At 41.9% G+C, this 22,410-nt stretch overlaps 1 protein-coding gene across 1 annotated transcript in view; it reads left to right on the top strand.

Moving 5' to 3' along the window:
- LOC107383081 (cadherin-18) overlaps positions 1-22,410 on the top strand; it is a 164,207-nt gene that overhangs the window by 49,751 nt on the left and 92,046 nt on the right. Inside the window, exons 3-4 of the mRNA XM_070553262.1 lie at positions 13,949-14,243; positions 21,754-21,873. Coding sequence (XP_070409363.1) covers positions 13,949-14,243; positions 21,754-21,873 — 415 coding nt within the window. The remainder of the gene's footprint in view (positions 1-13,948; positions 14,244-21,753; positions 21,874-22,410) is intronic.

Genomic DNA, 22,410 nt, shown 5'->3' with positions numbered 1-22,410 from the left:
CCTGATGTGTGGTCGGTTCCATCATCAGAGTTTGCTGCGACTTTCAAGTCAATCACAGAGAAGGGGATGCTCAGGACGAGTTGATTGGGAGGGAGTACAGCCAAACGGTGCCTGTTAATCAGACAATCAAGCACACCCCCATAGAAAAATGATTAAGTCCTCTTGAGTTAAGTATAAGAGCTGGGATTTAATCAAAAACAAACCCTCCCTCTTTAAAATGTGAAGGCGGGAACTGATCATGAAAGGTTGGATGGATTCCTTCTTTCTTATTCCCTTTAGCTGCCCGTCTATCAAATAGTCTTTTTTTTTGAACAAATTATGCCCATCTTGACTCTCACCTTCAACTTCTGTTCAACTCTTGATAGCAAAGGGCAACTGGACTAATGTAGTTCCATGAAGACATTTTGTGTCTCAGTTGAAAAGTACCAAGCCAGTTTACCGTCAGTCCCTGCGCTCCCGCCTGAGTTTCGTTGGGGTGTGGTTTTGTCTCGGTCCACGTTCCAAATGTGGATTTGGTGGTAATCCTGAAGGTGTGAGTCACTGTTCACTTACATTACATTAAACATTAGATTGAGTGTCACGCTACGAGCAGGAGGGTTGGACCCAGGATGCAGAAAACCCAGAACGACCAGAGGCAGGAGTGGTTAAGAAAATTAATTCCTTTATTTAAAGGAGGATGCGCCGAAATCCAAAGGCACGGAAACCAAGCCTAATCTTGAACAAACTGAACGACCAAAAAACAAAACAGAACAGAAGCTCACTCATGAGCACAAACCTGGAGAAACACGAAAGGGACAAAATAACGCTGACACATACAACGGACCGAAAAACACTGAGAGACAAGACTGGGTTTTATACACACGGGCTGGGCGATTAAGGGAACTGGGCACAGGTGAGACTAGAGGAGGAGCAGAACAGGCCAGGTGAGGAAACCAGACCTAACATCTGTAAAACAAAGCTACTGAACGTAAATAAACCTAAACACTGTAGAAATAAGACAAAGGAGAAACTAAAGACAAATAAACTAATGACCTAAGAGTGACAGAACTAATTACACTGGAAGGCAGGGGAGGGTAGTACTTAAATGGGGAAGGAGCACAATACACTAAAGGGAGATATGAACAAGATAGTCTAAAATAACAGAAAACTAATGATCAGTGAAGTGACTAGGGGGAACAAGAGGGAAACCTGGAGAAGCTGGGGACCAAAAGGGGGCACAGAAGATAAGGGGACACATGAGGGGAACCTGGAGGGGTCTGGGGACCACAAGAACACAGAACATGACATTGAGTTGCTCTACGAATCTGGGAAGCTGAAACATCTGGTCTCTCTGACAGAGATTTACAATTTCCGTTTGAGTTTTCAACGTCTCTTTCCTAAGAGTGTCCTTTATCCATCCATTTTAGGCCACTTATCCAGGGTCGGGTCGAGGGGGCAGCAGCCTAAGCAGAGAGGCCCAGACTTCCCTCTCCCCTGCCACTTGGGCCAGCTCCTCTGGGGGAGTTCTAAGGCATTCACTGGCCAGCCGTGAGACTAAAGCCTCTTTTATAAGACAGACCATCGCGTCATTACAGAGTGATGAATCCGAATTTGTGGGTCTCGTAAATGCTGCAAGGAGCAAAGGGGAAAGGTGATAAAACTCGATTCTGATGCGCTTAGCCTCGTAGTGATATTGCCGCATGAGCCCCACGCCTCTGATGCCTAAACGTGTGTCAGCCCCGCTAATCCCTTTGGAGCAACTGTGGGAGGCCCCCACCTCGCAAAAGAGGATGGTCGCGTTAGTGACATATACTGCGCGCCAAGTGCTGGCCGGAAGGGATATAAACACAGATAAACATGGCCTCTCGCTAGTATCTTTCAACCACCTACAACATGGAAACTGGACGGACGCGGAGACCATGGAGCTTTTGGGCGTGCGAGCGGACGAACAGATTAGTCGCCTTTTTACGGAGACGGTGAGAGACAGCCAGCTGTTCGACAGAGTGGTGAATACACTGGCTGAGCGGTTAAAGCGGGACAAAAAGCAGGTCACATCAAAGCTAAAGGTCCTGAAAAAGAAATTTCATCAGTCTGACCTGTCTTCTGTCTGAAGCTGAATGTGCGACCCTGTACGTCACATGCGGGGGGAGGGGGGGGGGGGGGGGGGATCGACCTCCCTTCATCCCGTCTTGGTTTGAGAGGTGCCTGATGGCAGTTCATTCTAGCTTCAGCTTTGCTACTATAAATGCCAAAATCCTCCCCAGGGAGCCGTGGCAAGTCCCGTTTTGCAAACGCTATGGTCCTGCAAAAACAGCTTTAGTCCCTCCAGCGTGACCTGGGTCTACCTTTAGGTCTCCTCCTGGTTGGATGTGCCCGGAAAACCTCACCCATAAGGCATCCGGGAGGCATCCAACTTTATGCCATCCCAAGTGAGCCATCTCACTTGGGATGGCATAAATTTGGTGAGCCATCTCACTTGGGATGGCATGATAAGTGTTTACAAGAATAGTTAACTACTAGATTAACCACGCCTCTTCTATTTGAATCTAGCGGGGTTAGAAGAAATGAAACAAGACATTTTTAAATCATTGAGGATGTTTTGCTTCTTATTCAACATTACTTAAAAAATGAAAATACACTGCAGGGAGTGTCATTAATGCAAGCTAGTCTACAAATCCCTTCCCTCCTGATGGGCTGTTTGGACATTGCTTTCCATATGTGAGATGTTTTGATATTATTCCAGACTAAACTAAAACCTCAGACCTCTTCATGGCAAATAGAAAAACTCTGTCCCTCTTTAACAATCAATCTTTGATCTAAACGTGAGCATTCATCTTTTTAAAAGAATGTACCTTATCTCTGAGATGTACACCCTAACCCTAAAGGTGTTGCACCGCCTTCCGCACTGTCACAAACGTGATCAAAACATTTCACATGTGGAGCAGGACAACAATGGCCATGCTCCATTGACGGCTCTCTGTTGTGGGACGGGTTCTACCGTTGTCTTTCAAATGATCTCCGCATTCCACTGGACAATGAATGTGACATACTCTTGTTTCACTCTGTTGCATCATCCCACCCACCAGGCATATAGAGTGCCCTGATTGGCCCACAAAGCGGATAAAGCTCTGTGATTTGTTCACTAAGCAGATAGAGCACTATGATTGGCCCACCATTATGGACCAATCACAGCTCTTTATGTGTTTGAATCCCCTCTAGAGAGCTGTGATTGGCTAGCCAGAGTCCTGGTAGGAGCTGTGGAGGTTCCAATGTAGCATGCCTAGACCAAACTTTGCAAAGCAAGAATTTGGTCTAGTTCACTAGGCTAGGACAACAAGGACCCTAACTAACACAACTAGCTTGCATTAATGAAGCTCCCACCTCAGTTTAAAAGCTTGGTGCTCTGCATTTTCCCAGTTTAAAATGAGAAAGCACCTCAAATGAGAACATCAAAGAAGGTAAAGAAGTCCAGTTTCCTTTTTTTCTGAATAGCTTTGCCTTGGATAGCTTTCACCCCTATTCAGTCACAGTGATGTCATTTTAATGAATCAGGAGCTAAAATTGGTGAACGTTACACATGTTTGAAAGTCTCCTGTTTGCAACTGCTCGTCCTTGGCGTGGGTCGCTTGCTGCATCAATATAACTGCCCGAGTGTAGACCATAACCCTGGTTAGATGGGTCATAAAGTTAACATGAAACTGAGAATCTATGCAGGTTTAACTGTTAGAGAATCAATTTGATGTAAACAGAATCGATCAGGAAAAATGCTGCCTTCCTTTCAACTCCTCCATCAAAAACAGGCCGTGTGTGTGTGTGTGTGTGTGTGTGTGTCCGTGTGTGTGTGTGTGTGTGTGTCCTAACGACCAGCCGTACCGGCAGTAAGAGAAATTCCTTTTAAAGAAGCCCAAAGTAAACAAGCGGGGCTGGCCACATACATTAGGCGGATCTGTAAACTCCATTCAGCCAAGTCATTACAAAGGCCAGGCAGCAGTAATGCAATCCATCGAGGCACATACATTATCAGGATTGGTAAAATAAAATGGAGAAAACTTGTGAAGATGAGAAAGGCGTGGAGGAGAACATACTTGAAGGTCAAGCCTCACAGCAGCTAGCGGTGTGTTTGAATGGCCCTCAGTGGAGCACCACTATTATGTAACAGTGACTGCGTTATTCATAAAGCACTTCCTTTTTTAGGAAGCTGATGTTTTCCCCTTTCTGTTTGCATGCTCATTATTTTGACTTCACATGAAATTAGAGTTGTGTCTGTTGGAGCTGCAGCCACTTCTAAAACTTTTGGCGTATTACTGCAGAGGCAGAGTCAGAATCAGAAGTTTTTTATTGCCATATGTGTGCTAAGTCACAACATTAGGAAACTGCTGTGGTATTTTGGTGCAGAAGGTACAATAGAAACAAAATTAATTAAGAGATAAGCAAATATAAGAACTAATAAAACACTCATGATAAAATTATTAATGTAAAAAGTGGCAAGAATTAGAGAAGCAGCTATCTACCCCGTGTAGGTACTAATCTGTGTTTGCTGAATGTTTCAAGCACATCATCAACTTGAGTGGGCTGCCCTAGGATTTTCATTCAAAAGCCCATCTGCAGAGGGGAAAAAACGGTTTTTGTGGCGAGAGGTTCTGGTCCGAATGGATCTGAGCCTTCTGCCAGGCGGTCACGTGTTTTTGTTAGGCAGACAAATTGAGAGAAATGGTCTAATTGGCGTGGGACTTTTGTCTAAACTAAGATGAAATACCGGAGGGGTGCATCTTGTTCTGCTGATCCATAAACAAAGACTTTAGCCTGCTACTTAGCGTTGGCTGTCCGCGACAGCTAAAGCAGCACCTGCTGCAGCTTTCTGCTCAGCTGAGGATGTGTGAGACTGTGCTATTTGTGCACTGCTGCAGCAGCAGGTGGATTTGAGTTTAGGGGCTATTTGACTTGCAGCAAATTGGTTTCATAACAAGTGTATTTTATTTTTTGTTGAGATGTTCCAGTCATTTTAGTTGTTGCATAAAAAATCATAAAATTTGGATGAATTAAACAATTCTATACCTTTTTTCAAATCTGTGGTTCGTGTATCTCTTTGCTTTGGTAGATCAACAACAAAATCTGATCTTTGATGATCTGATACAGCCTTACTCAACATGTGTTATTTATTTATATAATATATGTTTACATAAGATGAATAATTACGAATTCACACACCAGTCTCAAAGGGACTTTACGGAGTTTTGAATTTTTATGCTTGCGATTGCCCCCTCAGGCCAAAAGCGTAACGGCAGCTTCAATAGTAGGCTCGTGCACGAGGCGCGCATGCTGTACGTGCACACTCCTTGACGAAAATAACAGCTGAGACAGTCCAGTGTGTGTGTGTGTGTGTGTGTGTGTGTGTGTGTGTGTGTGTGTGTGTGTGTGTGTGTGTGTGTGTGTGTGTGTGTGTGTGTGTGTGTGTGTGGCCCAGAGGACAGAGGACAGGAGAACACGCAGCTAATTAATTAAATAGTTTGGTTCTGTACCTTTCTCTTCAGCACAGCCGACAAAGGTTTATGATGGGTCAGTCCTCCTGCATGCTCAGATCATTCCCTTCCCTTGCTTGAAAAATTGTTCCAAAATGAAAGTTGAACCCACATCTTTTTTATCTGTGAATTCAATGCCGTTCAACGAGTCTCAAATAAAAATGTAGGCATCTTACTGTAAAAAAATATACCATTAATGTAAAAAATAAACTCTAAATAAACCATGTTCACCTCCAGAATCGAACCCAGGTCTTCTGCACGAGAGTCCGACGTCTTACTAGGTGAGCTAAAGCACCAGTGACGTCTTTTGTGTCTGTAATATTTATGTCCTTGATGACAACTGAAACAACGTCCAAAGAACGGTTTGGAGCAAAAATGGCTATTTTGTTGCTAATTTGCAGGAAATATCTAGAAGAAAGTAGCTAAGTGTCCTCAGAAATGTAGCTAGGTTCATCACTAGGCGTTAGGAACAGCGACAAAGTTGCTGAGTTGGCACTACCTCTCTCTCTGCTGCTAAAGCTACGGATAGCAAATGCTACGGGCTATGCCTGAGCGTGAACGCGCATGAAGCAGCCTGCTCGACCCGAGCATCTCTCTTTTTCTGTGATTTTACAGAAAAACAGGCAATCACAGTAAAAATGCCAGGGCTCATTCTACAAGACCAGGGCATTGCAGGAGAATGTATGAAGAAGACATTTATTATTTCTACACATGTTTTGGCTGTCAAACTTCCATAATGTCCCTTTAACAATAGCTGAACTATTTGGTAGTTCAGCTATTGTTAAAGATTGGTGTGTGAATTCATAATCGTTTTGTAGTTTTCATGAGATCCAACACTATGACCAGCTCTGTAGCTGTAATCACAAGCAGCGGCTTTACTTTCATCACATCCGTCATCCAGCATTCTCAAGATGGGTAAAATTACTGTTTAGCTTTGCACAAATAATGTCCTCTGTGGTGGATTTCTGTCAGATTTGATTTCTTCCTCAAATCTCTCTCCTTCCTGTAATTGACTTAGACACCTGACAAGTGGTTCTAGCGGTAAGCTGTTTGGCTGTGAGCACCAATTAGCTCGTGAGCACAAACAATCTGAGGTCTGCTTACAGGGATGAGTTGACAGGAGCCTGACGGTGGAAATTAAGGAAAGTTGTCGAGCAAAAATAGTGAAGATTCAGTTAAAACTGGCAAAAGTTTTAGAGCTGCTCCTTCTGAGCTGTTTTTGTCGTGTGGCCTTAGGGCCTCAGACTTGGTTGATTACTTTTATCTCCACAGAAATGCATTTCCACCAGCCAGCTGCCAGCCACATGCCAGTCATCTATTCCGCCCGTCTTTAATAAAGTTTCCCGTAGAGACGGCGAGATAAACACAATCCCTTGTTTTGATGCCCTGTTGATGAAATGGATTTCTCAAAAGTCTTTGTGGAGAGATGACAAAACAACAAGGTTGCAGGGGTTATGCATTTCTTTCATTATAAAACCCAGGGCTTCTCTGATCAGCATGTGTGAAAGATTCTCATACATTTCCATTCATTGTTTACTGCGTGGCCTTGATGGCAGAGATTTGTATTCCACCTCCCTTCCGTCATGCTGCTCGAAGTCCTGAAGTGTGTTAAAATCAGATATGTCCAGCTACGGCTCAACAAAATTAACACACTCATTGTTTCAAGGCAGGATGACTCAAAATTCATCAAGAATAACTTAGGAATAGGCTTTTCAGGCAAAAATACCTTTTAAATTATAAAGGAAGATTTTTTTTTAGCAAATATGATTAGCTATCAACAAATCCTGTGTGCAATCAGGATGCAACTTTTCATAAGGCGATGGATTTGTTCTAGAGATTGCAAATGAAAAGGAAGTCCTCTTCCTTTGTATGAAAGAACAACAACATTTCAGTCTGATGTTGTGTTTTGTCTAGAATAATAACTACTTCAGTATGAGACTGCTGGCTGCGCAGTGGTTAGAGCTGTCGCCTTGCAGGAAGAAGGTCCTGGGTTCGCTTCCTGGCCTGGAATCTTTCTGCATGGAGTTAGCATGTTCTCCCTGTGCATGCGTGGGTTCACTCCGGCTTCCTCCCACAGTCCAAAAACATGACTGTTTGGTTAATTGGTCGGTCTAAATTGTCCTTAGGTGTGAATGTGTGTGTGCCTGATTGTTTGTCCTGTGTGTCTCTGTGTTGCCCTGCGATGGACTGGCTCTCTGTCCAGGGTGTACCCCGCCTGATTGCCCATTGACCGCTGGAGATAGGCACCAGCCCCCCCACGAACCTACATGGACAAAGCGGGTTCAGACAGTGGATGGATGGATGGAAAATGAGACTGCATGGTGGCAGGATGGTTGGCATTGCTTACTAATGATCATGTGCTATAACCCTCCCGAGTTCGTAATGGGTGTGGCCCTGTGAGGAAAGTGGACCACTGAGCAGGATTGATAGTTTATCCCTTGGGTCCATGTGGCTGGGGTGAGGCATGAGCACCACCTCACCCCTGCCACGTGCTCAATGGTCAACTTTCCTTGCAGGGTAACCCAGAAAGACAGTGGGAGGGTTATGTAAGTTATTCTGTGAGGTTGGTTGCAACTATTTAGTAAATAGTGCCCAAAATGGGAAACAAAATTCACATTCCACATTTTAAGGACGCTCAAAACAATAATGTATGCCAACAGATGGTAAAATACGTGTCAAAAAATGTAGCCCGGAATATCCTGAGACCCTGCACGCCCTAAAGAGGACAGCAGCTTCTTGGACTAAACACTGTTCAACTCAGATCTGTTATCATAATTTAAAAAAGTGATTGAAATATATTTATGTTTAATTTTGAACAACTAAATGTTCCAAAACACCGAATGTTTTATTTATTCATTCTCTTTTGTCTATGAGGTCCTCCAATATCAATGGGAAATATGATTCACGCCAAATACACACTCATATCTCTGGGGAAGAACACTTTAACTATCATTTCTTTTAGATGACACCAAAACAATTTTCCTTTATTACTTGATCACTAATAAAGGTGGAAAGGGCTGTGAAGCACTAAATAAAGCTGAGAACAGCTGCTAATGGAGCCCAGATGTCCAAGCCGGGAAAAGATGACTAAATAGCTAATTTAGCCTCTGGAAGATATTTTTTCTATTCTATTTTTTCTATATTGGTCTATAATTACTTGGGTCATCTGGATCCAGAGAAGGTTTCTTAAGTAAAGGTTTGATTACTGCAACCTTAAAATCATGTGGTACATATTCATTTACTAAGGATAGATTGATTATATCTAGAATGGGGCAGTAACCAAAGGAAGTGCGTCTTTAAATAATTTGGTTGGGATTGGATCTAAAATGCAAGCTGAAGGTTTAGATGAAGTTAATATTTTTATATCACCGAAAGCTCAACTGGATCAAAACGGTTCAAACACAGATGAGGTTCTACAGTTACCTCTGATGCTGCCTCACTTACTGAGGAAGAAGAAATCACATTAGGGAGGATGCTAATGATTTTGTTTCTAATAGATTTAATTTTACTAGTGAAAAATCCCATAAAGTCATTGCTGCTTAGTGCTAAGGGAATAGAAGGTTCAGAGCTATGATTTTGTGATTCTAAAATTGGTACAACTTTCTTTTCTCTCCAATTCGGAGTTGCACGGTCACAACCATGTACCAGATGAGTTAAATGTTTTTTATAAGGCAGAAACAGGTTATCTAGATGCACCGTTCTCTTGTGGCAGGAGACCAGAGTACCTGGATGAACCTTGTACAGGTACGGGGAGTTGCATCTTGTTGCTGAGGTGTCAGGTCTCTGAGAGTCTTTAGGACCACCTAAAATCTCAAGATCACCTACAAGTTCCTACAGCAGACGTCTTTGTTGTTTAATTTCCTGTTTCCTGGCCTTAACATGGTGTTCACTTTTACCAACAGGAAGCTTTCCCTGCTGCCCTTTCAGCTCGTTGTGTTTGTGAAATGGTTCTCAACCTGTTGACACTTTTATCACCCATAGATTTTGGACGGCAATAGTCACAGTATGCATCATTGGTTCACATTTTGCGGATCATGATTTATTGACTCTTGCATGGGAAGTCAATAGCTAAATTAGCAGCCTGACCGGGGCAAAATTACATTTATGAGGTGGAGTAGGGGACCGCTGAACTGGTGTGGATATATGCTTTTAGAAGATATGGATGTGGACTCTTGTTAAGTAATAACTCTAAATCTCCGACTAGAAATCATGAATTTGTTGGTGGGGATTGATTATCTAACTCGCCTCGGCGGCAGGGCCAATTTTTTTCTTAGAGTCTGACACTAAATTAAAAGAGAGCAGGTGAACGCGGGCCAGACTGCATCAACAGACGAAAGAGCCTCTCTCACGGCACCACTGAGCAAACAATGTCAGGTTTTTTACTCTTTGTATATTGTGTTTCATAATAATAGAATCTAGTCACTGATTAAATATCTGATTCATCAGGATCTTTGACTCCTTATCTAATTACAGGCTTGATATTTACAACAAAAAGAACAGCCAGCTCTCATCGAGTCAGGCCTGGAATAAACAGCGACTCGCTAATTGAAAATTCATTTGCTAGTTCAGGTTTTGATTAGATCTCGCCTCAGGACTTCATCTATTCAGCATGTTAAATATCAGCCGTCTGTGTATGAATGGATGTAAAGTTTAGAGTACAGAGCATTGTCACTTTGTTTGTCCTGATAAAGATAAAGATCTGGGTTTGGTTTGGTCAGGTCGAGTCTAGCTGCAGACGTGTTCGATAGCCGTTTATATGAGGCTTGATGAGATTGCTCTAAATATATGAAAAAAAAGGACTAAAGAAAAACACCTACGGCATAACGAGGCTTCGTCAACATGAGTTTTTCTTTAAAGCTCTCAGGACTTTGGATAGAAACCTATAATGATAAATTGCCTCTATATTTTTGTCACAGTGAAATTAGATTGTCTTGTCCTCGGCTCTGGACTCCAAAACAACGTGTCCCAATTTTGATACTGCCCAAGTATTTACAGCACAACCAACAACATCACAGTGCCCAATTATTTAAACTATATTTATGTGACAAGAGCTAAAATATATGCAATAAATAACATTATAATAGGATGGCTCATTAACTTAAACAAGATGGGTTGACCTTTAGAAGAATGTCAGTTTACAGTGTTCTACAGTAAAGCGTCCTTCACATCAAATATGGAACGGGTGCAGTGTGGTTTCCGCATGAATCAAAAATCACGGAGTCCAATCAGAGCATTCACACAGGCTGTGGAGAAGCACAGATCCTGATGCAGAGCTCCAAACAGTTTGAGTCTGCATGCTGCACTATGATCACCATGAAGTTAAAGAAATTAAATGAGCCAGACAGGAAGTGAGACATATTTCAGCGAGGTGAATGTGGTATATTTCAAAATAAAACCTGTTTTGCATTGTTTTTGCCATCTTTTGTTTTATTATTGATAATGGGGATGTCAGTTCACATTGCACGGTAGTCCACACTATTTTTACAGTTATGTTTTTAAACGTATTTTGTCAAATTTCTAATAATTTGGTGCTGTTGTGGGAGCAGATATTCAGAGACAATCAGCACACGAATAGTCGACGAGATTGTGAGTCTGTCCAGAAGATGTTTGGAAACCGAACCACCTCCTTACCACATTCAGTGTGAAACAGGCTTAACCCTCTCAGGCTCAAAATTAGTTCTGTTAAAAGGACGAACAACTAAGTCCTTCAGGGGAACTTCTGAGTAAAAAAATGCTCATGAAATACATATGTGGAGTAACCAGGTAGGTAGGTTTTAACTGTTGCAAATATGCAACGCCTGCCTCCAGAGGGTTAAGAAATGTTTAAAATATAAGTTGTAGCAACAATCCCTGTGTTCAGTACATTTACTTCAACACCTAAAAATGGAACCATTTGGGGCTCCTCAAGGTTCTGTCATTGCCTCCCCTATTCTTTATAATCTACTCGCTCCATCTTGGGTCCATCTTTGGAAAATTTTACATGAACGTTAACTGTTATGCCGATTACACTCAGTTACATGTATCCACCACTCTGTCTTCTTTTCTTTAACCTCTTTTACTCATTAACTGCATATCAGACATTAGGTCTTGGGTTTAACCTCAATAAAAGTGAAGTATTTCTCATGGGTAAAACATCTGCACTAAGGAAGGCTGGGGTCCTCTCATTGGCTATTGAGAACACTGCAGTTTCCTGTTTGGCCCAGATAAAAAAAATTAAAAAATAACATCTTTGTACGATTCTCTGTCCTACCATTTGCATTCCACTGCAGTTACCTGTTCAGTCCACTGTCACATTCGAAATGTCAATCACCTGCCTCTGTTACTCTCTAATCCTGCCACCGCCATCTTAGTAAATAGTTTTGTCATTTCTCACTTGGACAACTGTAATCAGGGTATCTGCGGGTCCTTCAAAAGTCTTAAAAAGTCTTAAATTAGCTTTTCCAAATTTAAGGCCTTAAAAATCCTTAAAAATGACAAATAATCGTTAAATACAGTTTCCAAAGGTCTTAAATTACCAAAGACCCAATAAACAAGATCCTTTTGTTTTCCTGAATTTCTAGTTAGTCTTCAGCATTTTTTGTGTATGATATTGGCGTAAGCGGAACCGTACACATGCAGTTGGTTGTGAAAGGGGGCTATTTTTAGATGAGCCCATTAGCTGGTTAAGCTAGTGGGAGCTTGCGCCATGGGGAAGGGCAAGTTTAATGGTAACTGGATGGCTAATCCTATGTTTGCGACGTGGTTAGCACCGGTTCCAGGCAATAGCTGGAAATATTAGCTTAAATTTAATTTTAAAAAAAGCTTAAATTTGGTCTAAGTTGCCTTAAAAAAGGTTTTAAAAAGTCTTAAATTTGGCTCCCTTACACCTGCAGATACCCTGGTAATTCCCTCCTCTTTGATTTGCTGCTGAAGTCTCTGCACAAACGCCAGTTGGTTCAAAACTCTACAGCTCGTATAATTACTAGAAACACCCATCTGATTAAAATGAAGTATGTTGGAGCAGGGAATCAGCTAAAACATGCTAGATAGTGTCCCTCCTGGATCAGGATTGGGCAGCCCTTTGCTATATTTCCAAACTTCACAAGCGGAGTCAACCCCGTTAATTCTGTGTTCAAACTCTTATAACCAATTTGACACATTTCATTAGAGAGTACCAATCAGTGCACTCGTATGTTCTAACAGAGACACAGATGAGAGAGTTGGAAGTGGAGGAACTTGACTCCTGACCTCAGCCCAACAGAACACCTTTGGGATAAATTAGAGTGGAGCCTGCAAGCAAGGATTGATGCCATCGTTTGACCTTACAAACGTTCTTCTGGAAAAATAGCCAAAAGTTCCCATAAACACACTCATGAAGCTGGTGGAAAACCTTCCCAGAAGAGTTTTGGCTGCTGTTTCTGCAAAAGTGTTGGTCGACTGCGTAAAAAACCCTACAAAAGAAGGGTGGGATGTAATTAAAGTCAATGCGTAAGAGTAGACACCACAGTAGTAGTAGTAGTAGTAGTAACTTTTAATGGCATGCCCTTTCAAGATGGCTGCCACAGCTATTGAACTTCACCTGCACAAAAAGGGCTAATGGCTATTTATCCACTGTGATTAGATGTGTTTCACATTCATGAAAAACAGTTAAACTTGTAGGTAAATAGTGAGGTATTTAAAACTCACTAAATGTTTAATTCATAAAGTAACCACAGTGCTCTTATTTTGAAATTAGGCTTTGGTGTAACACGAGTTTCTAAACGTTAAAACTACAACCCAGCTGAGCTTCTGGCATGAAAGCCCTAATCCTCTTGGTACCAATTATGACTGAACCAATGGTTTGGTTTCCTCACATTCCTCGGGGTCCTGGTTGGAAAAAGGCAACACTTCCTGATCTTTAACAATCTTGTAAGGATTTCCTCCAAACCTTTAATCTCTACAGATGCAGTTCTGCAGGGATTCTCTAGAAGTCTTAAGTCTGAGAGAGGAATATTTAATAAAATGATGTCTGATGATGGTGGCTTTTAAGGGAAGGCATGGGGTTACAGACCCCCATGCAGGGAATAAATGCTTTAAAGCTCCTTTCCAGATGTAGTGCAGATGTTCTATGTAAATGACACCTTATTATAATTCAGTCCACGCTCAGAAAGAGCTGGGATTGAAATTCTTTTCCTCTGTTTCTCCATTATTTTCCTGATTAAATGTCTTCCAGAAATCATACTTTAATGAGAAATGTCCATTGCAATTTACAAGACACTCATTTTTTTTCCAAATGTGCTGATAAGTTAAATTTTATTACCGCATTAGGATAACAACCTTCAACGTATTGAATGCAGCTCGTTAGGACTATTTTCTCAATATTTCCAGTTAGGTTGTAAAACTTTAGGATGAAAAAGAAGTTCTAGAAAGGTATTTTTTAATTTAATTTTTTTTTTTTCTGAATGCTCACACTGTCTGATTTTTCTTGACAGCTTCACTCAAACTCGGACAAAGGCGACGGATCCGTCAGGTACATTCTGAGCGGAGAAGGGGCTGGGACGATATTTATCATCGATGAGGTGACGGGGGATATTCACGCCACTAAGAGCCTGGATCGGGAAAGGAAAACGCATTATGTCCTGCACGCACAAGCTTTGGACCGCAACACGGAGGAAGCCCTCGAACCAAAGTCGGAGTTCATCATCAAAGTGCAAGACATCAATGATAATGCACCTAAATTCCCAGACGGACCATTTGTAGCAACGGTACCAGAGATGTGTGAAGTGGGTGAGTAGAGCTACTTAATGAAGTTGACCTCTGAATGATATCCCCTTTCTGTCAGTAACTGTAAGAAATCATTAAAACAGCAGGATGGGCGAAGAACCGTCTGAATTTCAGTTTCGTTAGGTTTGCTATCATCCTTTGTGGATGACAGCAAACGGTGCGACGGTGGCACAGGAGTTAAGCGCTTGCCCCGTAATCGGAAGGTTGCAGGTTCGAGCCCCACTCAGTCTGTCGCTGTCGTTGTGTCCTTGGGCAAGACACTTAACCCAGCTTGCCTGCTGGTGGTGGTCGGAGGGACCGGTGGCGCCAGTGCTCGGCAGCCTCGTCTTTGTCAGTGCGCCCCAGGGCAGCTGTGGCTACATCGTAGCTCATCCCCACCAGTGTGTGAATGTGTGTGTGAATGGGTGAATGACTGATTGTGTTGTAAAGCGCCTTGGGGGGTTCCAGGACTCTAGAAGGCTCTATATCAAATACAGGCCATTTACCATTTGTGGTTTATTGCAGGAAGACTTTTGTCTTCGACTCTCATGTGTGACTTAAAAGGAAGCTGCAGAAGAATGTATTCGCACAAAGACATGCAATTGAGCATTTACCCTGTGCTGCATTCTAGTTTGTTCTCCTCAACAATGTTTTCAAGCATGTTTGATCTTCTGTAAGCCTGCCGTGTCTTTTTTTCTCATCTTTTTTCCCCCGGTCGCTGTGATGGTTTCCCTCCCGAGTGGGCAGGTCTTTATAAGCACTCAATAGTGCCTCCACAGCAGTCTCCACCAATAAGACCGTAGCGTCCTCCACATCATGGAGGAAAACAAAGCTTCTCCTGCTCTAGTGAGACAGCCACTCACATGCCCAGCATCATGTGGCAAACATTTATCTTTTAGTTCTTTGTTCTTGAGTTCTGTTTTTAGCTCGGCTGAACAAAAGCCACTCTCTTCTCAGTCCAGTGGATTCTGCCTCATGGCACAGTCGCTCCAAAGTATGACGCTGTGATATTTTAAAATGATATGTAGGTTCCCCAAATGGTGGCCAAATGGCTGTCAGAGTGATTTTGCTTCAAAGAAAATATAAAATGCCAGGTTCATGGAGCTGACAGCTTGTTGAAAGCATCCCATTTATTCCTATTTGTACGAAATAACCCCCTTGAAGGAATATTTTGAAGTGTGTTTCTGTGTAAAAGTTATAAATAATTTCTTTGCCAGCCGTCATCGATAGCTTACTGGCGAGCAGCTGAGACCAAAGTGCATTGCTGTCTGCTTGCAACAGCTCCATTCTTCACAAATTTCATTGTGGTTTATGCAACATCATCGTGTAAACCTTTACACAAGGCCTGGTTATTCAGCTCTGTGGTTATTTACAAGCATAAGTGTCACCAGTACAAATTCTAAATCCTGCAGGAATTGTTCCATGTTTCTGCCAAAATAACCCTGTAGTGCAAAATGAAGGTATGTTTAATGGATTCAAAAATTATGCATGCACAAGCTGCTGTATAATCTAGAACAGTGGTTCCCAACCTTTTTCCCAAGGGACCCATTTTTTTTACCAGTAAAATTTTTGACGACCCCCTCCCATTCTCTCTTCCAGTACAAACATTATTAAGAAATGATAAAATTGTTCAAGCACATTTTAATATGCTTTGATTCAATAGATAACAGTAATAGTAGGCTCCAGTACAGAACAAAGTCATTAACAAAACCAAACAGAGCATAATGTGCTTGACAGTTTGTATTACGTTTCTGAACACATTGTTTCTTGTAAACACTGATAAATCAATCATTCCTCTCAATAAACGTTTGACACATAAAAAATACACTGAGCAAAATGTACTTAAATGTGTATATTACTGCTTATACTAGATTATTTACTGTAAAGGCTGTGATTAATCAAACAGTCCTATCTTTAATGAACTTTTGACACTTGAAATTAAAACAGTGAGCTGAGCAAAATGTTCTTAAAAGTGTGTTACTCTTTCTGTACTAATTATTTCCTGTCTTAATATCAGTAAACTTTTCACTCATGAAAAAAATGTGAGCAAAATATAGGCTATAAACAAGTAATAAATGAAGTTTTAACCCCTTAAAGTGGAGAGGTCCTGGCGACCCACTGAGAGGCTTTGGCGCCCCCTTGTGGGGGTCGGGACCCCCAGGTTAGGAACCACTGATCTAGAAAATCGGGGCTGTTTCAAATTGGCATCAGTCTGCTTTAGAGTAGGGTCTGGCAAACAAAAGCTCCAATTTCATAGTGATTCACGCAAAATCTTTGTTTTTGTGAACTTTTATTTTGTATAATACGTTTATTTTGATAGCACTAAAAACACTGTTCTGCATCATAAGATCTACGATAAGATTGAGTGCAAAATCTGTCTTATAAACCACCTAAACTAGTCCCCATTTAGTTTTATTCTAATGTGTTGAAACTTGCTAACGCCTGAATTCGAATAAAATTATTATCATTGTTGCAACTTTGATTAAATACTGTTATGTGATTTTGAAGCTTAATTCATGCCTGCCTGGTAATCTAGAGCACCCTGGCTCATCTGGCCAAAAGTTCTCAATATGTCTTCTAAAATAGCCTTTTAATGTGGAAGCTGTAGCAGTGTAGGTTTATAAAATACTGTTGCATCGATTGTTATGAAATTATGTGCACAGCATAGAAGCCTTTCAGGAAGCTATCTAATGGGTAATCTAGTAATTAGTTATACAATTTACACAAAAATACACTTTAAAACAGCTCAAATATCTCTTTAGACTACAAAGATATCAAAAGCAAAGCTTGAACGGCTTCATCAGCTCCATGCCGCAAGCAGATGTCAACCGCTGAGTAGAAATGCGGACCTGGATGGACCTGTGGGAGTCCTCTTTACAAACAGGCAGCGAGTCCCTGGTTGCATTCACGAATATTCAAGATCAAACTGACCAGACACACATACAACTCTGCTTGTTAGCATTTGTTTCAGGCATTTTTAGTAATCAGTTACTGTGTGATGCATGAGTATTTTACTGTTAGGTGAAAGCATATCTGATTGGATAATTGAGTTTTCATTCCAAATGAATGCAACACATGACTCGAATGCGATAATACTTGGACCGCCATGATCATACTTATGATTGATGTCATCCACATTCATTTTTTCAGTCAGCAGATAATCGTAAAGAATTTAGCATTTTAAGGTTTCAGCTGGAGCTCCTCCACACCATTAGTAGGCGCCACATTGTTTGTGTAATTGGAGACGTGTGGATGTTTGACATTGCCTGTTGTAATTATAAGTACATTAAATGATGTAGAAGACGTCCGGACACAAAAACTCTTTGGGCGATTTGTTAGACCTGCTGAGGTTACAACGGAGCGTGGCTAGACCGACCTGCAGAGCAAAATCTTTTATGGTTACACTAGATTTAGAGGTTAGTAAACAAACCAACATTATTTATTTATTTTCTCAAAAACCAAATTTATTTAAACAAACAAAAATGTAATTGTTAATTTAGATTTCTGGAGGAAAGTTACTCATTATGATTTATTGCTTCAGTGAAAGGATTCATTATTCTCTATGTGTAATCACTTAGATCAAGTTCATCCCCCCCTCCCCCCCCCCCCTTTTTTTTATAGATCAAGTATTTTCAAAACATCTGACATCTGGACCATTTTTAAGTCTCGTATGTACATAAAGCTATATATTTGGAGAAGGTGTTCAACCACGCCCCAAAGGGGGCCCTGTGGGGTAGCTTTGGTCCTTTGGTACATGCTGTTAGGTTCCTGTATGACCGACGTCAGAGCTGGGTCTAGTTTCCAGTGAGAGTTGGACTCCGCCAAAGCTGCCCTTTACCACCGATTCTGTAACTTTTATGGACAGGATTTCTAGGCACAGCCAAGGTGTTGAGGGGATCTGCTTTGGTGGTCTAAGGATTGAGTCTCTACTTTTTGCAGATGATGTGGTCTTGTTGGCTTCATCAGACAGTGATCTCCAGCATTCATTGGATCAATTTGCAGTCGAGTGTGAAGCAGCTGGGATGAGAATCAGCTCCTCTGAATCAGAGACGATTGTCTTGAGTCAGAAAAGGGTAGAATGCCTTCTCCGGGTCAGGGATGAGGTCCTGCCCCAAGTGGAGGAGTTTAAGTATCTCGGGGTCTTGTTCACGAGTGAGGGAAAACTGGAGCGTGAGATCGATAGGCGGATTGGTGCTGCATCTGCAGTGATGCGGGCGTTGTACCGGTCTGTCGTGGTGAAGAGAGAGCTGAGTCAGAAGGTGAAGCTCTCGATTTAACGGTCGATCTACATTCCTACCCTCACCTATGGTCACGAGCTTTGGGTAGTGACCGAAAGAACGAGATTATGGATACAAGTGGCCAAAATGAATTTTCTCTGCAAGGTGTCTGAGCTCTCCCTTAGAGATAGAGTGAGAAGCTCAGTCATCCGGGAGGGGCTCAGAGTAGACCCGCTGCTCCTCCACAAAGAGAGAACACCTCCCTGGTGAGGTTTTCCGGGCCCGTCTAACCGGGGGAAACCCAAAGGAAAGACTGCTCAGACTGCCATCCCCATGACCCGACCCAGGATAATAATGGATGGATGGTCATTTGAGTAAAATATCATGTTTCAAATATTGTTGAGCAGGATAAATTCATTAATACATAACACAATTATCAGTGAAGTTAAAAAAAAACAACAACAACAACAACAAAAAAATAAGTTCCAACTGGACTTTTTTTTCAAAGTTTTACCACAAACTTCTTCATCAGTTGCACTAAAAAAAAGAAGAAAAAATCAATCACAGTTGATGACCCAAGGGGGGAAATCAAGGACTGTGAAGGGGAAAATAATTAGTCTTTTTTCCGCCCCCTCTTTTGCTCATGTCCTTTAAAGTAATTCTGCTTCAGTTGAGCGTCTTCAGCGTCAAATCAGCTGTAACAATCAACTGTCCTCACACTCCGCAGCACTAATCCCCACACATTTGTCAATACGGGAGTTCCTAAGTGTGGGAAGGGGATGTCTCGGAGTGTGGCAGCTAATTGGTGGTGATGTTCTTTTTCCCGTCTTAATTGATTAGCGGGGCTCAAGCCGGGTGGTTCAGCTGTCTGATCCTTCTGAATCATTGGTACCGTGATAGGTTTTCAGCACTGCCTAAGACCTCATTTTGCTCCAAGAAATAATTAAGAAAATCCGAGTTTTGGGGCATTGCCGGAGGCCTTTTTAGCATTTTTTTTTTAAAATTAAGTTACACATAATTTTACAATATTTAGCTTTAGATTATCTGTTTCAAGTTATAATTTTGCTTCGAATGACAAAAATGATACATTTCTTTTCTATAAAGAAATTTTCTCCCGCTAGGGTGAAATTTTAATTTAAAACGTTTATTTCTGCAAACTTCCCAGAGAGAATCAAGTTATTTGTGGTGCTTTTTCCACCTTCAGGGATGTGAACTTAAATGATAAAGAACATTTATTTTGGTTGTTGGATGAATCGGGTCGTACCAGAGACTTTAAAAACAATGAGACCCTTTGTTTTGTCATCTTTTCCAATTAAAAGAAAACCAAGTGAGCGCACTCGTAACGCGAGCCTGTAAATTAAAAACGTCCTACTACGTGCTGCTGACGGAAGTCCTGCGGACTCCTGTAAGAACCTGTGACAACATGGAGCATTTTAGGCATTTTTACAATTAGACATTACTCTTAAGAATGTTTTACTTAATAAATAAATATCTACTGGCAAGGAAAAATACACTATCATAGCCTAAACTCTTTCTGGTCTTGGCTGCATGGTGGTAGCGCTGTTGACTTGCAGCAAGAAGGTCATGGGTTCAAATCCCAGCTGCAGCCTTTTTGTCTGGCTTTGATCCAGGTGCTGCCGTTTCCTGCCACAGAACAAAAACATGCATGTTATGTTAATCGGTGACTCTAAGCTATCCCTAGGTGTGCTGTGTGAATTGTCTCTGTGCTTGTGTTCCTACTATAGGGGTAAAATACAATGACTACGTTTACATGCAGCCAATAACCGGGTTATGAACGGGTTAAGGTCGGTATTTGGGAATAACCCGTTTACAAGCATAAATAGAAAGAGTTACCTCTAACTTGCATAACCCGATGTAAATGCGGACGTTGGGGTAGCGTCAGGACGTATGGACTACATCCAGACGCAATATGCGCCATTTCCGGTTCTTCTTGTTCCGGTATCCGTGAAAACAACAACATGTTTCCCAGTTCGGAAGAGATAGCGACCGCGTTTGTTTGCGCTTTAGTTTCCTCGTCACTCCAAAAGTGTGGTGCTGTGCCGCAACTCGCCATGTTGCTCCCAACTTGTTTACTTCCGGTGTTCTGGTGCATACAAGACGTCTCGCTACTCAAAAGACCAAGATTCCTTGCAAACAGAGCATGTGCAGAACACACGCTTTGATGGGGATATCCCGGTATGCGTTTACATGACCAAACATTCGGGTTAGAAAAGGGTCACCCCAGGTGTAGTAACCGGGTTTTAAAAAACCCGGTTATGAGCATATCCGGGTTTTTGGCGGTGTTTACATGGACCTGCGGAACCGGGTTATTGTGAATATTCGGGTTTTAAAAGGGTTACTGGCTGCATGTAAACACAATGGCTCTGCCCTCTCGCTCATTGTGTTTTCATAAGAAATCAGCCCTTTCAGGACTTTGCTAAGACATACCCCATATTTAAATGCATTCGAGGGACGGAGGAAGTGGCTGTATGATGTAACGATTGGCGCCCAATAATCAATAGAAGCACCTTTTTAACAGTGCTATGAAGGAGACCACAGAGCACACTGAATTACAGCGATGTGGGGGGATTCCCGCTGCATTTTTAGGCGTTGAGAGTTGAAAAACAGCTACTTTGAAGCTGTGTGAACGCCGCTTCTTTTCTTTTCCTCCCATACTGCTTGACCAGCACCGATTGCAGTTTCACAAATGACAGTTGTTTGGCAAGTTCTACGATATAATTTCCAACTCAGCTACAACCATTCAGCAGGGGTGAACATAAGTGCCACCCACTGACCATTTCCAAGTACACGCTCCAGCTCAGGTATTCAGTTGGTTCCTGAAATCTCCTAGAAAGTGGTGCTTTCAGGCCGGCCTGATGAAATCAGGATATGCAAATTTTGCAATGGACCAGTAAAATGACAAAATCCCAATGGTAGATATGGGCCTTATGTCCCTGTGATGAACTAGAGACATGTCCAGGGTGTCCCCCACCTCTTGTCCAAATCGGAACCTGCTCCCTGAGGCCCTATTCAAACATGATTGGTTGAAGAAGATTGAAACTAATGTAAGACCGTGGCCTTGGTCTTTGGCCTGGCCATTACTTCATCTGTCTGATCCAACATAAGGCTCTTATTCTTCTTAGGCAGCTTTCCACAGTGGGTTAAGTGATAAAAACAACACTCTTAAAATGGGAAAATAAAGTTCTTCTGCATCCATCTATTGATTTCTAGAACATGTAAAACATAAACCTATTCCACAATCATGCATCTCTGTTCCTTTGTTAACAGAAAGTCCTTTCTGCTGTGCTCCTCTTTAGGTACCTCAGTTTTGCAAGTCACGGCGAGCGATGCTGACGACCCTACCTACGGAAATAGCGCCAAAATAGTCTACAGCATTCTGCAAGGACAGCCATATTTCTCTGTGGACCCTAAAACAGGTGCAGTATGCCTGCGTGCTCGGACAAAAGTCTCATAGAATCAGACGTTTTACAGTCAGCACCCTTGTGCTTGCAAAAACTGTATCTATAAAAAGCGTAATGACTTTGTTGTTGATGTCGTAAAACTGTGTGTGTATCATGCTGTGACATGTTTGCAGCACGGGCCTCTTGCAGCAAGCTTTCTTGTTTTGTTATTAACACCATATCTGACATCATAAAAGCTAAAGCAGCCTCAGCAGACGTATGGTCCACTTGTACAACAGGGCTGAGCACGCAACCCTTTCCTCGTGGACCAAGTCATTCCTCTGGGGTCGGAGAAGACATTTGTAGAGACATCTTCAGGAGGCTATTGTTTCCTGCCTTTTGAAAGGAGGAGAGCGGGCATCGCTCGCTATTTCAAAGCCCATTTTTTGTTTGAGCGAGCCCTTCGAGAGTCTATTAAATGTTAATAAACCTTCTAAAGCGAAAGACATAGAACTTTTATATGATGTGAAAAATGTGATGTTGTGAATGTGTTCAGGTCTTTTTTATGTCTTA

The sequence above is a fragment of the Nothobranchius furzeri genome, chromosome 7 (genome assembly GCF_043380555.1).
Source record: "Nothobranchius furzeri strain GRZ-AD chromosome 7, NfurGRZ-RIMD1, whole genome shotgun sequence".
Classification (NCBI taxonomy): domain Eukaryota; kingdom Metazoa; phylum Chordata; class Actinopteri; order Cyprinodontiformes; family Nothobranchiidae; genus Nothobranchius; species Nothobranchius furzeri.
This window is presented reverse-complemented; position numbering and strand designations above follow the sequence as displayed.